The 15,422-nt window shown below is 53.0% G+C and overlaps 7 protein-coding genes across 8 annotated transcripts; 1 reads left to right on the top strand and 6 right to left on the bottom strand.

Annotated features, from left to right (window-relative positions):
• Positions 1-12: 12 nt before the first annotated feature.
• On the bottom strand, positions 13-552 carry HMPREF1120_04325 (uncharacterized protein; the record flags this gene model as incomplete). The annotated part of the gene is made up of 2 exons (XM_009158449.1): positions 13-48; positions 148-552. The coding sequence occupies 2 exons, from the start codon at positions 550-552 to the stop codon at positions 13-15; spliced, it is 441 nt and encodes a 146-aa protein (XP_009156697.1).
• Positions 553-1,025: 473 nt separating this feature from the next.
• Positions 1,026-2,184, bottom strand: HMPREF1120_04324 (uncharacterized protein; the record flags this gene model as incomplete). The annotated part of the gene is made up of 3 exons (XM_009158448.1): positions 1,026-1,846; positions 1,894-1,971; positions 2,019-2,184. 3 exons carry the CDS (start codon positions 2,182-2,184, stop codon positions 1,026-1,028), a joined length of 1,065 nt encoding a protein of 354 aa, XP_009156696.1.
• Positions 2,185-2,650: 466 nt separating this feature from the next.
• On the bottom strand, positions 2,651-3,868 carry HMPREF1120_04323 (uncharacterized protein; the record flags this gene model as incomplete). The annotated part of the gene is made up of 2 exons (XM_009158447.1): positions 2,651-3,545; positions 3,624-3,868. The coding sequence occupies 2 exons, from the start codon at positions 3,866-3,868 to the stop codon at positions 2,651-2,653; spliced, it is 1,140 nt and encodes a 379-aa protein (XP_009156695.1).
• Positions 3,869-4,254: 386 nt separating this feature from the next.
• HMPREF1120_04322 (uncharacterized protein) lies at positions 4,255-6,085 on the bottom strand (the record flags this gene model as incomplete). The annotated part of the gene is made up of 2 exons (XM_009158446.1): positions 4,255-5,873; positions 5,932-6,085. The coding sequence occupies 2 exons, from the start codon at positions 6,083-6,085 to the stop codon at positions 4,255-4,257; spliced, it is 1,773 nt and encodes a 590-aa protein (XP_009156694.1).
• Positions 6,086-6,398: 313 nt separating this feature from the next.
• HMPREF1120_04321 lies at positions 6,399-9,467 on the top strand. Of its 2 annotated transcripts, XM_009158445.1 has the most exons (3): positions 6,399-7,913; positions 7,965-9,013; positions 9,091-9,467. In XM_009158445.1, exons 1-2 carry the CDS (start codon positions 6,579-6,581, stop codon positions 8,973-8,975), a joined length of 2,346 nt encoding a protein of 781 aa, XP_009156693.1. In that variant the 5' UTR covers positions 6,399-6,578; the 3' UTR covers positions 8,976-9,013; positions 9,091-9,467. The 2 variants fall into 2 exon arrangements, with proteins under 2 accessions (XP_009156693.1, XP_009156692.1); XM_009158444.1 differs by having other exon boundaries at positions 7,965-9,467.
• Positions 9,468-9,612: 145 nt separating this feature from the next.
• HMPREF1120_04320 (uncharacterized protein) lies at positions 9,613-13,362 on the bottom strand (the record flags this gene model as incomplete). Its single annotated transcript, XM_009158443.1, has 1 exon — positions 9,613-13,362. One exon carries the CDS (start codon positions 13,360-13,362, stop codon positions 9,613-9,615), a length of 3,750 nt encoding a protein of 1,249 aa, XP_009156691.1.
• A 466-nt stretch (positions 13,363-13,828) lies between these two features.
• Positions 13,829-15,365, bottom strand: HMPREF1120_04319 (NADP-specific glutamate dehydrogenase; the record flags this gene model as incomplete). The annotated part of the gene is made up of 4 exons (XM_009158442.1): positions 13,829-14,593; positions 14,649-14,704; positions 14,757-14,855; positions 14,912-15,365. The coding sequence occupies 4 exons, from the start codon at positions 15,363-15,365 to the stop codon at positions 13,829-13,831; spliced, it is 1,374 nt and encodes a 457-aa protein (XP_009156690.1).
• Between the last annotated feature and the right edge of the window lie 57 nt (positions 15,366-15,422).

Below are 15,422 nucleotides of genomic sequence, written 5' to 3'. Positions count from 1 at the left end.
CACTGCACAAATCTACTCTTTTGCCGCATTTGCAACCGGAGCCGAGTCCTGTAATGATCACGCCGTTAGATAGGGGTCCGTCCGAGTCGTAGTTGCACGAATACGGATATCAAGTCGTCCACTGTGGAGCTACTAGTCATTACTCACCAAGTAAACCTGGTAAAAAGACATCTTCAGCGATCCTTGATGCTCGACAAATTTCGCCCTCCCGGCCCAGTCGACCGTCACTTCCTTTCCATTCTTGAGACCGTAGTCGACACTCCCATAAACCATGACCTCGTGACTGTCCTTGCCGAACGGGAAGATCTTCTCGAGCTTGTGTTTTCGGGTTTTGACGGGTCCCGTCCACAGTGCTTTGCGTATGGCCAGAATGTCATCGGACCCACGGGCTTTCTTGGTGCCCATGATAAAGTCTGCGTCGGGAGTCAAGGACGAGACATACTCGTCGTGAGCCGTGGGGTTGTCGGATACGGCGTAGAAGTTCTCGAAAAAGGACACAACCCGCGGATCGACCTCGATGGTCGATGGGGTTTGGCCTTTGTAAGTTGACATCTTGTACAGTAAGTCCTGGTTTCCGGAATGAAAAATGGCAAAAAACCACAGAGAAGATTGTTCGGAAGTGAGCAGGAAAGCTGTCCAAAATGCCTACCGGTTTCCTAGGTAGGTATCTGGTATATATACCTAACTGCTGGTCGTCCTTTCACATTTGAAACTGTGCGGGGCAACCGAGGAGCCGATTGGGCAAAGTGGGTATATCGGATGATGCACTCACTACTAGTAGCAGGGGCAAGGCTGAAGAACACAAGGCTCAGAAGGCTCCCTTGAACAGGAAGACTAGATCCCCACGCCAACAGAGATAGGAAGAGGACGGCGAGATAGGGTTGAACAAGAGACGAGGAAGGTTCCAATGTTGTCTGTCTACAAAGCTTTCGCAGAACCGGTGCAAGTCCGTTTTCCATGCCCAAACTTACTCGGTACATCTATTTAGCGAAGCAGACGACAACCAATACACCGGCATCTCTGCACTATCCGGGCATTTCATAGAACGTCCTCTTGTTGCCCGGCACACTGTAGCCACCATCCTGTGTGACTCGCGAAGGCGACAAACGAGGAACTGGGCTTCCCTCAACCTCTGTGCTCTGGGGACGTCGAAAGTCTTGGTACCGTGGTGAAGGCGACCCCTTTATGCTTTCATCCGCCGGCAGCTCTGACTTGTGACCAGACCACGTAGAGCTTCTGAGATCAGCGCTCGTGGATGGATCATGTGGCTGTGCGCTTGTCACGTCGATCATGGGAGGACCCGACCGCTCTTTCACTTTCCGCTGTCTTATTTTCTTGATCAAAAGCCAACCAAAAAGCAACAAAACAAGCACGCCGCCAGCCGAACCCAACGCTATACCAGCTTTTTGACCCGTGTCCAATCCCGGGGGTCTCGTCGGAGTCGCTGGCTCGGTTGGAGTCACAGGAGCGACGGTGCTGGAGTCAATGGCTGATGGGGAAGTTGCAGAGGCTGTCGGGCTGGCGGAGGAAGTGGACGTAGGTGATAGTGACGTGGTAACACTGCTGGTACCGTCGGTCGTCGTCGAAGCTGCAGTTGAGGACATGCTGCTGGCCAGGGAGTGCTCTGACTCGTACGCTGCTACGTCAGACCAGTGTACGGTTTGACCCTGTGTTGCTGGCAGAGACATAATGTTATCAAGTACCGAAGCGTCGGTAAACGCGACTGTCCTCGAGGTTGAAGGACACCAGCAGGGCGCAGGAACCGAAACTGCATCTCCCCGGTCGTCACAAGCGACCCATTCGTTCGAGGTTCCGTTACAGTAGACCAAGCCCGCCCACGGATGTCCTGCATACCATGAGTATTTCGCAACAGACAAGATGACTATACGGTACCTGCGAAGTCGCCCTTGTCTGGACATTTCGGGTCTTCGTAATAGGGGTCGGTGCAGCCTGCTATGTATGTGACGCCGTCTAACAAGATCAGTGAGAGAACCGAAAGGGGGATCAAGTATGCATACATTGTCCATTGTAGCAAGCGTTGGACGACAGACACACGTCCCCACTTTCGCAACATGCCTTGTTCCCAAGTGCTTCGTTCCCGCAGGGGATATATCTTGACGTGGTTTCCTCTCCAAACGCATAGTAGCAAGTGCCATTGGAAATGTCCGGGTCGTATTCTGCCATGGTTTGCGAGAAGATAGCTTGCGGTAGAAGGAAAAGAAAAGTCGTATACAGGACCAAGGGGACAAACATTGTGAAGGCGAGTCGAGGGAATTGTGTAACAACGTAAACCCGGGGTAGAAGGCCACCGCAGCGAAGTGGCTGCGTCCGCAGTTTCTGGGGGCACCGTCGCTCTCGGACCTGAAGGTCTTGGACATCCGGGGAAAGGTTTTGCTCGAAGTACTACTAGTAGCAGCAGACAGAAGGAGGCCTTAGCCAGGGCAGCTCACGTCAAGATAGAATTGAGCGGGAGCTTGTTGCGGTCGGTCGACGGCAGATGGTGGTTTGTGATGGTTTGTCGTAGCCTGCGTCCGGGCACCAGTAAGGCTGAAAGAGGGTGCAAGGGTGCCATTCGAGTTGCACAAGCGAGATTGGGATTGAATAAGGCCAGCATTCACTTTTCTGTCTCAGTTTAGCCGGTCGTCTTTCATCAGCCTGACTCGTCCTTCCATCTTGGGCGCAGCTGCAACAGATCGCGCTGGCCGTACATCTCGCCCACGACCGTGATGATCATATCCACCGTCACTTTAATCAATCTGTCTCGGGCCGATTCCTCAAGTTCAACGTCTGCAACCATCTCAACTCCGGCTGATCGCGCCTCCTGCTCGCCTACAGACTCCCGCCCCTCTTGTACATCCCCCACATCCTGACCAGGATCTTGCTGCTCGACCGGCTGCCCTTGGCTTGATACCTCACTATCCTCGTCGTCATCCGATGTTATGCCATTGATCCCTGCCATCCCCTTTTGGTGCACTTTGACGGCCTCTTGGGCGAGCTGTCTGAGCTCGCCAATGTCCTCGCTCGACAATTCCCCACGATCGGGACATCTTCCCAGTACTGCCCAGGTCCATGCACCAATACGCCTAATGACACCCTCATTCTTGTGCTGGAGGAACACAGACAGCCTCCGCTGAAGCAGTTTTACCAGCTCCAAGACAGTACCAGAATCCATGCAAGCGATCTGAACAGGGTGAGGATCTTGTCTTACAATATGAGCCTCCCACTGCGTCCGGGCTTTTCTGGAACCTTGTGGTAACGAGATCAACTGCGATGGGGCAAGACTCTGAATCGCGGACAGTGGAGGCACACAGCGCATGGTAGCCTGCACGAGCCTGAATTGCGAGAGCAGAGTGTCGTAATACCGCTGTTGGGCAGAGGATAATGGTTCGCTTTCGCCCGGAGATAGGCTTCCGATCGCCGTGTAAGCGCCATCGTGAAAGTAGCCCCCGTCTTCAGCGTGTAATAGCAATCCATTCCCATTCCTCGCCTCCCGTGTCTGCTCGGTTGGGGCCGTCAAGATGTAGGGAACAGCTTTCGCTTCGGATCTTCAAAGCATGGTTAGCTTGCGGACGCGACGTTCAGCCTCATTCCAACAGCGGCAACTTCGTCTTTAGCAAACTCACCGAACCATGCGCAGGTAGTCAATGCCGTCTGAGGCAGGACCGTAAAAGAGTTCGTCTCCATCACTCGTGAGCCCTGGAAACGCTCCGACCTGCCCTGTATATTCATTGACCCTTGGGGCCTCTTTGACCTCTTCTTCGTCCGAATCGTCCCATTCGTCCTGTGCATCATCCTGTGACGGCGGAGAGTTGGGGTCCGAAGGGCTGTCAGGCTCGGGCGACGAGGTGTTGCGCCGTTTGCGGGACATGTCAGCCGTGCTGCAACCCGTTCACTGCGATGCGGCTCTGCATATCGCAGGGAAAGGAAGGCTGCCTCTTCGTTCTCGAGGTCCGGTGGTCCAGTGCACAAGTCGAAAGCGGTGTTCAATGGATGTCAGATTCTCGTATACTAGTAATTTGGGGACACTGCATTGGCATTTCTCGGGTCGGAAGCGGGCATACGGCGGGTCAAATGAACGGATCTGCAGGACTCGACGCTCAAGTTCAAGTTGTCACGGCTGCTTCGCGCGCCAGGTATTTATTGATTACTAGTAGTATTTGAATGATGATGTTGCTTGATGTCAATAGACACATCCGAGTCTGAGTTGGCGAAACCAAGAACGTGTGATAAGTGTGGTGTCGAAACAATACGAGGTCAAGGATTTGGCAACTCCACCACGACATCAGGCAAGTCTCGAATATCGACGACACTCGAAGGAAGTGTTTCTTGTTCGACTTCTTGGAGCAGGTCCACGACCCTGATTGCGTCTACCCTCAGCCTTCCAGCCTGAAACGCAACCATTACAATCTCACTTTCGTGACATTGACCTGGCCCCAACGGTCCGATCCTAAGCTCAACCGTGAGCGCCATCAAATCCGTTTCTGGGGGAATGACGCTCGAATGATGCATTGCATACACCACATTTTCGTCCACAATGGCCTGCGCGATGTCCTCATCTTCGCCGAGTTTGGTGTGTCGACGCTCGCTGGGATGAAAGGAGGCAGTTGATGATTTTGGCGCGTGTCTTCTGGCAAAGAATTGTGCTGGGCTGGCTTGTCGATGGATCCGTGGCAACGGAATGATTGCAATTTTAGCGGTCTCTGGCGAGTTGTTCATCACAAGGATCTTCCAGCTGAATGCATGCCCAACCTGGACAGGGCCATCGGCCGCCGTAAACGCAATTGATAGACCATTTCTCACACCTATATCATGGATTCGAGATGGGAGAGCGGCGGTGCTAGGCATCATCGCCGACGACAACTTCCGGCCATTGACTGGAAGGCCCGGGGGACGGTTGGCTCTCTGAATGGGTTGCGATGGGGGTCCAAATGCCGGATTGAGTGCCTGCGTGAAATCGACATGCGTAGTCCAATCCATGATCACCACTGATTTGCAATGTGAGCTGAGATTGATATCCACCCGCATCTCGACGGAAAGGTCGTCAATATTGGTACTGGCCACGCCGCCTCCAACCGACATACTGGCATCCGCATCGTGATAGAGCCTGTATATGAAAGTAATACAGTCTCCGGACCGGCACGTCATCGGTAGCAAGCTTGACGTCAAAGACTCAACACGTCCATGCCGTAAGCTGAGCTCGACATGTTCAATAGTAGCCTCCACGGCGATAAAGGGGATGATCTCAATGTCCAACAAGGCCAGGTTGATAACCGAGGTCGACAAGCTGCTTGACTTGCTGTAGTGAATTCGTGCAATCACCGCAGGGACAATCCGATGTCGCCGTGAGGGAACCTGAGGAATGTGAAATCGTGGTTTGGTCGATGGCGCTATAGGCATCACACGCTCCAACCGAGAAGCCGGAAGATAAGGGGGGGCGCGTTCAAGATTGGGAATAAGACGCATAGGTTCAAGGACGTTGGAATCGAGCGGCTGAAAAGGGAGCATATCTGCATTCTGGACGTCCTGGGCTTCGTGTACAGCGGCAACGGCGGCGGATGGAATGAAGACAACGCTTGTCTGAGCACCGCGAAGTTTGGGTCGGTTGATGATCACCTCAACCTCCCAGACCATGGTCAATGATTCGGCATTTTCGTCCGACTGAGTTGCAAGGACCATAGGTTCATTCTTCTGTATGCCGTCGATTGAGAACACGAGTTCTTTTGGCACCGGAGTTTGCACATCTGGGCCCCTGCCCGATGAGTCGTCGATGGCCCAAACATCCAGCCTGCATGAGAGCCGCGACAGATATGACTTCAAGGTGGCTTCAGCGCAGGCGGGTACACGAAGAACCACGAACGTTTTCAATCGTTCATCTGATCTGGAAATGAGTAAGAGAACAACATCCCAGGGCTTATATCAATGCGACCATACCGATGAACAGAATGTCTCGTTCTTCGATAGCAAGAAGCCTTCCAAAATCTTTTGACACGCCTACAGACCGTTCCAACAGGGCAGAAGACTCGGTCACTGTGTCCGCGGGAATAAGCACGTCCAACAACGACGCCTTCAAGAATTCCGAGTCCATGGAGGCGTCGTGACAAGTAGCATGCTTGAAGTCAAAAGGCAGTCGGCTAAGCCCAGCAATAAGCGCATGTTACAGATTGTCAATCGTCCATCGTTGGTGCGGGACACCTATGTTGCTCATTTCTAGAACGAGGTGCCTCGAGATTGATGTTGGAGGCGGCACACTGCAGGGTCATCCTACTAGCAGCAGATACGCACTAGCAATGCTAATCCTGTTAGCCCGTCAAACAACCGACCGCTAACCACGACTAGTCGCCCTACTAGTACTAGGTACTCAAGCCGTGCTAACTCCACGTCTTTTTCTGAACCTGCGTACAAGACGAGATCCGTTCCTGGTGGTGCTTCTCAACAAGCACCATCATATCGTGCATAGATCTGTTTCCAACGGTCGCTTACCGCCAAACCAGGGGACTGGACTCGTATCACTGCATTCCAAATTCCACATTACCTACATCTGATCGCCGCGCGTCGAGTTCACGTCAGCCTCTTCAGAGATGAACGGCCTGCCGCCCACCCCAGGGCAATGGCAGGAAGCCCGCGCCCCCGATGGGCGCACTTACTATTACAATACAGTCACCAAAGCGACACAATGGACAAAACCTACGGAGCTCATGACTCCTCTGGAAAAAGCGCTCGCTGCACAACCTTGGAAGGAGTACACTACACCAGATGGCCGAAAATACTATGCAAACTCTGAGACCAAGCAAACGGTATGGGACATGCCTGCTCAGTATCGCGAAGCTCTCAACTCTGTACAATCACCCCCGAAACCGACGCAACAGCCGCCTGCCTTTGTGGCCGGCGGCAGTACTGCTCTCTCGACCATGTCTACCCCTCGTGACCGTGAGAACAGCAACACTCCTTTCGATTCCAAGCCTAGGGGCGATTTCAGCTCTTCCAGCGGCCTGTCTCTCCCGCCTATTGCCAAGGAAGTGATACCGGATTACTCAAGTTTCGAAGAGGCGGAGGCTGCGTTTATGAAACTGCTCCGCCGGGCAAACGTTCAGCCTGATTGGACTTGGGAGCAGACGATGAAGGCTACGATCAAGGATCCGCAATACAGAGCGCTGAAAGACCCGAAGGACAGAAAGGCGGCTTTTGAGAAATATGCGGTCGAGGTTCGCCAGCAGGAACGGGAGAAGGCCAAAGAAAGACTGGCTAAGCTACGCACAGATTTTGGCAACATGCTGAGGACTCACCCTGAAATCAAACACTACAGTCGATGGAAGACCATCAGGCCTATCATTGAGCACGAGACCGTCTTTCGGTCCACGGACAATGAGGATGAACGTAAGCAACTGTTTGAAGAGTATATTGTCGAACTCAAGAAACAGCACATCGAGCAGGAGGCTGCCGCTCGCAAATCTGCCTTGGACGATTTGGCGAATATTCTGAAAGCGCTTGATTTGGAGCCTTACACTCGATGGTCACAGGCTCAGGAGATCATCCAGGCCAACGAGCGAATTCAGAGCGATGAGAAATTCCAGCTTCTGAGTAAGTCCGACGTTCTTACGGCTTTTGAGAATCATATCAAGTCTCTTGAGCGGACCTTCAATGATGCACGCCAGCAGCAGAAAGCCAGCAAGTTTAGACGCGAGCGACAAAACCGCGACCGGTTTCTGGAACTCCTGCAAGAACTGCGAAGTCGGGGAAAGATCAAGGCAGGGTCCAAATGGATGACCATCTTTCCCGAGATCGAGAACGATCCCAGGTATGTTGCCATGCTGGGTCAATCCGGGTCTACACCGCTGGACTTATTTTGGGATATGGTCGAGGAGGAGGAACGGGCACTTCGTGGGCGACGAAACGATGTCTATGATGTCTTGGAGGTAGGTTGCTGGCTCTTCATGCTGCACAACATGTATGCTAACGGCTTACAGGACAAACGATATGAGGTTACCCCAAAGACCTCTTTTGATGAGTTCTACGATGTCATGCTTACTGATCGCCGAACAGCCAACATTGATCGTGATGCGCTCCAAGTCATCTTTCAACGGCTGCATGAAAAGGTGCTTCGGAGAAGTGAAGATGAAAAACATGCTGCGGACCGGCACCAACGCCGTGCCGTGGATGCGCTTCGCTCTCGCATCAAGCATCTGGATCCTCCCGTGCGCATTACTGACTCCTGGGAGGATGTCAAGGCTCGAGTGGAGAAGACAGACGAGTACCATGCTGTCGAGACTGATGACTTGCGTAAGGCCGCCTTTGACAAAGTGATCAAGCGCTTGAAGGAGAAAGAAGAAGACGCCGAAAAAGAGCGCGACCGCAGACATGCCCGACGCGGAGATGATCGTGATTATCGGAACGGTCATCGCGCAGAACCCAGGCATGGTCGGCTGTCCAAAAGCCCCGAACCGGATGTTTATGAGGCTGAACGGCGCCGAGCTATGGCGGCTCGCGAGAAGCAGTATCGTAAGGCTAGCTCGCTTGGTCTGAGCCCGCCGCCCTCGAGCCATCGAGACCGCGAAAGAAGAGATCGCGACGAGCGACATGGCCGCTTGGATCGCGACCGTTCTCCTCCTCCACGCCATATGACATCTTATGAGCGTGAACGCCGAGAACGAGAGGAAGAACGGGAACGCCTGTACCGAATGCGTGGTGACCCGCGTAGCAGTCGGGACGAACTCAACTATGGCGAGGAGTCGCGCAGCGTTGCAGGAAGCGAACGGCGTCGAAGAAGAGGCGATGGCAGTGACGCCGAAAGCGTGGAAAGTGGCCGCCGCAGCGCGAAGCGATCTCGTCGCGACCGTCGGGGGAGTTCGCGGGACAAGCGCAAGAGCAAGACGCCTGAGCCTGCGCCTGAGCCCGCGCCGGAAAAGCAGGAGGCGCCAGTGACGGAACCCGCCGGAGTCCATTCGGGGAGCGAGGAGGGTGAGATAGAGGAGGATTGAGATCAGCGCTGCAGAGGCCGTGTTGCGCAACTCTCCAGGTCAGTCTTTGTTGGCGCTTGATCCTTTCAACACCCACACTGCTGTTTATTCTGTTGCCCAGGTTGAGCGACTGTAGGCAGGAAATGTTGGTCAGATTGCACTCCCACAAAAACACAAATGTGCTTGCACTTCTTAAGCCTGTCAGGGATGATCCCCAGATGTCGTCCATCGGTATGTAGCTCCCGTGTTCTGTCTAATCTAATCCACCTTGCAGTTTCTCCGAATGGAGTTTTCAAAATTATATTTGTTCCATCTAGGTGCGTGTTCCAATGTCTTGTCCCGTGCGCCTTCGTCGTAGGATGCGCAACCCAGTCCACTGCTGAAGTTGTTTTACTCCGTGTCACATTTGTAATCTCTATCGCTGTAAGACGGGCTGGGCGTTTACGTTGAAAACCAACAAGATAGACGCGAACTAAAACACAATAGAGCATGCAATATTTGTGACTCCCCAAGTCCACACATTCATTGTAGGGCGCCAATGGCTTCAGAGCTTGAGTGCTGGAACGCCTGGCTGCTTTTAAGTCTACATACATGAAAGTTCCACCCACTGCCTGAACCGGGACAGTCTCGTTGACGTCGCCAGGGTAGTAGCTTTCAATCACAACTCCATTGCGTCCCCTGCATGGGAAGACAGGTTCAACCTGGACTGGTTGGCCGGCAACTCGCCTTCGTCCTCACTCTCCTCATCCAGCTCAAAATCAAAGTCCCCACGTTCAATCCTGCTGCATCTATCGAGCAGCTGCTGGTATTCCTTGCGCAAGTCCTCCAAAGTGATGATGATGCGGCGTCTCTTGCCTGAGGTGCCTTGACCACTGTCGCCACCATTTCGTTCTTCTTGAACTGGACGGGTCTTTCCTTCGTCCGCTTCTGCAAGGATGTACGCCTCTTCAGGAGAGACACAGGCCATGACATTAATCAATGCCAAAAGGGCATGTCGCAAAGCCGTAGCCTGCGGATCATGTCTAGCTCTCGCATGCTTCCGAGTCATCCTTAGTCGATCGTACAGCACAGCAACTGCACCGCGGTAGTCCTTCTGCGCGAGTCGTATCGCGTACATAACGCTCAAGTAGTCGGATGCACTATCGTCGGCGGGCCAAGTCGAGGATAGCACACTGCCGGGAATGCTTTTCTTTTCCAGCGAGACTAGGGACTGGTCTAGGTGGCGGGCAAGCTGGGGATGCATGGCCCATGGCAGAGATATCAGAGTCTCCACTGCGTCTCTGGGTCCAAGTATGGAGCGATCCGAGTTCAGGAGTGCAGTCACGAGTGAAGAGACACACGATCGCTGCAGTGCGGCGTCGGGAAGTTGGGCCAAGGCGTCGTATGCACGGGTAAACCTCGACAGTTTGAGTTCTGCCTGGAATAATCGGGACAAAACCTGTGCACGGAAACCGGGCGAAGGTTCTTTTTGGCCGGGTTGCATCGCTTTGAGTGTGTGATGAGCAAAGTATGCCGCTTGGGTGTATGCCGAAGTGCATTCGAACAGGCTGGCAACATGATACAGATACGAAGGGAGGCCATTGTTGAAACACTCCGCCTCAACCATTGAGAGCAAGCCTGCCGACAGAGCAACCAGGTTCCCGACAGCTTTACCGCAAGCCAGACCAAACGAAGCCCTTCGAAAATGTCCGGTTGCCATGTCGTACTCTCCTTTGGCGATCGCAAGCCGTCCTTTGACATAACTCGACCAGGGCGTGGAGGGCTGGAACCGCAAGAAATCTGTGGCAAAATCGTATTGGCGCTGTGCCAACAGATCACATTGGAGGTAAATGGAGCCATCTTCGACGGCAATGGTATCTCGTCCGGATGCCCAGTCATCGATTTCTGACAACTGATCCGTGATCACATACATCAAGGGTCTCTCAACGGCCGGCTGTGGCCGGACCGCCTTGCTTAAAGTGTCCTCGAAGATTGTCACCAGTCTGGTCTCTTCGGTTCCTGCCGTAGAGGAACGGCGAGACGCATTGGGACGGTTATCAACCCCCATGATCTCTAGAGGGACGAGGCGCGTGTGTGCCGCCAGCCAAAGGTTTCTTTCGCAGAGTTTGAGCAATGGCAGCAACTGTTGGAACAGTTCCGAAGCATTAAACAAGTTTTGCTCCCCGTCTTCTGGAATAAGCTCATTGTCCGCAAAGATGGTCAGTGCTAGTAAATCCATGAGCAGTTCTCGTTGTGATGACATAGTGTCGAGTACACCGGCCGACAGTAAGAGGTTTCCGAATAGTGTATTTCGCAGAGAACTCTTCGGTCTCTTGGTTCTTGAACTAAGGAGTTCAAGAATCCCCAAGAACAGCTCATTGTCCAGTGATTGAAGCTCTCCGAGGTCAGAAAGATCCTGTTCAAGCTGCTCGTAAGCTTCACTGCTGATGGATTCCCCAAATGCGATGCTATTGTAGATCCTGGTAATCCTAGCCGGTGTGACATACTCCGCATCGACAGACAATTCCTCCTCGATAGCGACTGTAAAGTCCCGCGAGAGCTCGGCGCTGAAAGACTGTCTGAATCTTCTGGATGCAGTCAAAAGTTTAGCCATGTCGGTGAATCTTTCTCCATCCTCAGTGCTGACTTTGCGGTGTGTCCATATCCTGGCAGCAACAGTTTCCAGATCCTGGATTTCTTCCGGTTTGTTCTGTTGTAGAAGTTCAATCTTGCTGCATTCTCTGACCGCGCAGCACTTGTCTGCCATCGTGATCCAGATCATGTCGCTGAATGCATCGTGCGCTAAAGCCAAGGGCGCGTTGCGACTCTCATTGAGATTTTCCGCAATCCTATACAGATTTCGCCAATGGAAATCTGTATCGGCAGCGAACCGGTCGTAATCAAACTCCGACTCTTCATATTTGCGTAGTGACACTCCGGCGGCAATGACAGTGCACATTCGTTGCCGTAAAGATGCCTCTTTTTGCGAAGAGGTCAGCTTCACAGCCGTAGCTTCAGTGAAGATTGCCAGAGCCGTTTCCAGCGTGCTTTCGGAATACCGCTCAGGATAGAAGAAGAACTCCAACCACTTGGAGGCTGGATCGTCAGTGTCAGCCTTGACAAACTCGGGGGCGAGAGCCTTGGAAGATGCTTTTGGATTGCATATAACCCAGTTGGATGCCCACGACGATTCAAGATCGCCGAATTCCAAGCGACAATTGTACAATTGATGAAAGTTGTGATTCCTCCACAACACCCAAAGTCCGGCCGGTTTGAGGTCGCTTGGTGGATGAAGCTTGAATCCTACCATTGACCAGACCGTATTTCCTGAGGGATCTGGATCAGGAGCGCACATTCTAAAGCCCGGGTACTTGTCCTCAAGAACAATGGAATCTGTTGACCCGCCTTTGACCTCCCACACTTTGAATTGGCCGCCCTCATGAGGCGTGTAAGTCATAATGAAGGGGTGCCTCTCATTGGGAAGCTTGAAGACTTGAATATGAGCTGCTTCTGCAGGGTTCAAGCGTGTTCTGTCATTTGGATCTCGTTCGATGCCGAGCAAATCTTTCGTCGCCACCACATTTCCGTTGTACAAATCCCATGCTCTTAGGGTATGGTTCAAGCAGATTGTGAACAGGAATTTGCCGTCAGGAGACGTGGCCATTGCCTGTGCTGTTCGGGCGTCGACCTGGTGGGATCCATATTCGATTGTATGCAGACCGCGGCGACTGACTATGCCACGGAGCGAAGCTCCCCAAGATCTGTCATCGTAGTTGTCCTGCTTCCACGCACCATTCACAGAGCGCCTGCTTATTTTCTGTAATTTGCCACTGGTGAAGGTCAGGAAGACCTCCAGAGGGCTACTGGCCCACAGTTGATGAACGGTCTCAATTCCCAGCGTCGAAGTGTCGACAGGGCGACACCAGCGATCGGTGCTTTCATCTCTCAGCAGTGTCGGGTCACGGAAAGCCGCAGTGGGTAGTTGTAGATTCAGGAGCTCGTTCTTGTCCGTGCATACAAAGACATGTAGTTCATCACCCTGGTCAAGATCTGCGAAACACACTCCTCTGGGAAGGATCTGGTTGTGGAAGTCGAAACGCAGCGTAAAGTATGCTTCTTTCACGTCGTTCTCACTCCGGGCGTAATCTGCGCACCGAACCTCCAGAACTCTCCCATTGTGTAGAACACGCCAATAGAATGTTCGGGGGTACGACTTGCACTGGCGACAGTAGATCGAGCTCTGTGAGGCTAGGACGTTCGCAGTAAAAGTGTCCTCGTCCTTGATAGAATTCTTGCCGTTGGTCGTTCGGGCACTGGAGATTCTGGATCGAGCAGATGAGGCCTCGGCTCTGGGCACTGAGAAGTCGACAACAGATGAGGTTGTCGCAGGCCTCAAGGAGAAGGCCGTCTCGGTGTAGAGGTTGAGCATGGCTGCGGTAACTTTTCCGGTCCCATTTGGGTTGAAGGCCGTCAAGGAAGATGAGACGGGAGGCACATTGTTCGAGAGGAAAACGTTATGGCCGAGCAATGCGCCGTCTCAGCAAAAGACGATACCAACGAAGTGCAAAAGTCCAAAAGTAATGCGGTGCTGGTACGCGGCGAGGATTCACGACGCGACATGCAAACCGAGTCCGTCGCAGTCAACAAACCCGCCAAGACTTTGTATACAACTTCAAGTCAGACTTGAATGGTGAAAGTTGCAGAGATTCAACTTTGGCCTTCACACTTACGGGCGTCTTCGGCTGCCGGCTAAACAGCGAGATAATCTAGGCTGCAAATCAACTGGGACAACAGTACGTTCATAATGTCATATCATTCCACAACTGTATCGTCCCTCTAACGCCAATCGCAAATCTATGCGCCAATGCTGCAGTGATACAAAGTTGTCCTCTCCTCTACCACCAGTCGCCCTGTTCTTTCATGGCCGCCGCAACCTTGCTGAACCCGGCAATGTTGCTGCCGGCAACCAAGCTTGGGAGTTCTCCTTCGCCAGGTGTCACGTAGGTCAGTGCTGTCTGAAGACCGCTATTGAAGCAGTTCTTCATGATGTCCTTCAGTCGGTTGTCGACTTCCTCCGACGTCCACTGGACGCGGGACGAGTTCTGAGCCATTTCGAGCCCGGACACTGCCACACCACCAGCATTGGCAGCCTTGCCCGGAGCATACCAGATGGCCTTGTCCTTGTTGTTCCTCCGGTGGTTCTCAAACACCTCGATTGCCTCTAGCGTAGATCCCATGTTGCTACCTTCAGCAATGAATCTGCAGCCAGCCTTGATCAGACCTTCGGCTTCCTCGCCAGAGACTTCGTTCTGGGTAGCGGAGGGCAGCGCAATGTCGACAGCGCCAACTTGCAGCCAAGGGCGTTTGCCTTCCAGGTACTTGGCCTTGCTGTCGAATTCGGAAGTGCCTGCGAGTTCAGATAGTTGTTTTCGGTCCACCTTCAACTGGGCAATTTTGGCAATCAATTCGGCATCAATGCCCTGTTCCGTAGTGGCGATGATAGAACCCTTGCTATCACTGAGCGACAAGACAATACCGCCCAGCTCCAGAACTTTCAGAGCAGCATATTGTGCCACGTTTCCAGACCCAGAAATGGCGACTCGCTTTCCGGCGAAAGACTCCTTGCCGCCGGTGGCATAGTCGATCATGTGTCCAACATACTATATCAAGTCAGTATCAAGTAGACTAGACGTCTTTGCACGCGATTGCACTCACGTAAACGAGGCCGTAGCCAGTGGCCTCAGGCCGGATAAGAGAACCACCCCAGCTGCCTAATGCATTGTCAGTGTTCGCGGCCAATCTGTACGAGTAGTCGTTACTAACCTCCTTTCCCAGTCAAGACACCCTCCCAGAGTTTCGTCTGCTTCTTGTATTGCCCGAAGAGCCAGCCAATCTCTCTGCCGGACACACCAATATCACCGGCTACCGAGTATGTTAGATCTAGGAGAAAACGACGGGGAAAAAGTGCCAAATCGTACCTGGAACGTCCATATCGGCACCAATATGCTTGCCCAGCTCGCTCATGAAAGCACAGCAAAATCTCCGGATTTCGTTGTCTGACTTGCCCTTGGGGTCGAAATCGGACCCGCCTTTGCCACCGCCCATGTTGAGGCCAGTGAGAGCATTTTTGAAGATCTGCTCGAAGCCCAAAAACTTCAAGACAGACAGGTTAACTGTAGGGTGGAATCGGAGACCGCCCTTGTACGGGCCCAGAGCCGAGTTGAATTGCACGCGATACCCGCGGTTGACTTGCACCTGGTGGTTGTCGTCTTCCCACACAACGCGGAATTGAATGATCCGCTCGGGGATCGAGCAGATCTCTAAAGCTTTTCTGTATTCGGGGATCTTCTCAAACAGACTCGAGTTCTCCAGAGTCAAGACGAGCTCCTTGTAAGCCTGCTCGAACTCAGGCTCCGAAGGAAGGTGAGACATGGTGTAGAGAGTAGATGATCTAAGGGAGGCGACAAATCTATAGCACGCACTGACGAA

The sequence above is a fragment of the Exophiala dermatitidis genome, assembly GCF_000230625.1.
Source record: "Exophiala dermatitidis NIH/UT8656 unplaced genomic scaffold supercont1.3, whole genome shotgun sequence".
Classification (NCBI taxonomy): Eukaryota; Fungi; Ascomycota; class Eurotiomycetes; order Chaetothyriales; family Herpotrichiellaceae; genus Exophiala; species Exophiala dermatitidis.
This window is presented reverse-complemented; position numbering and strand designations above follow the sequence as displayed.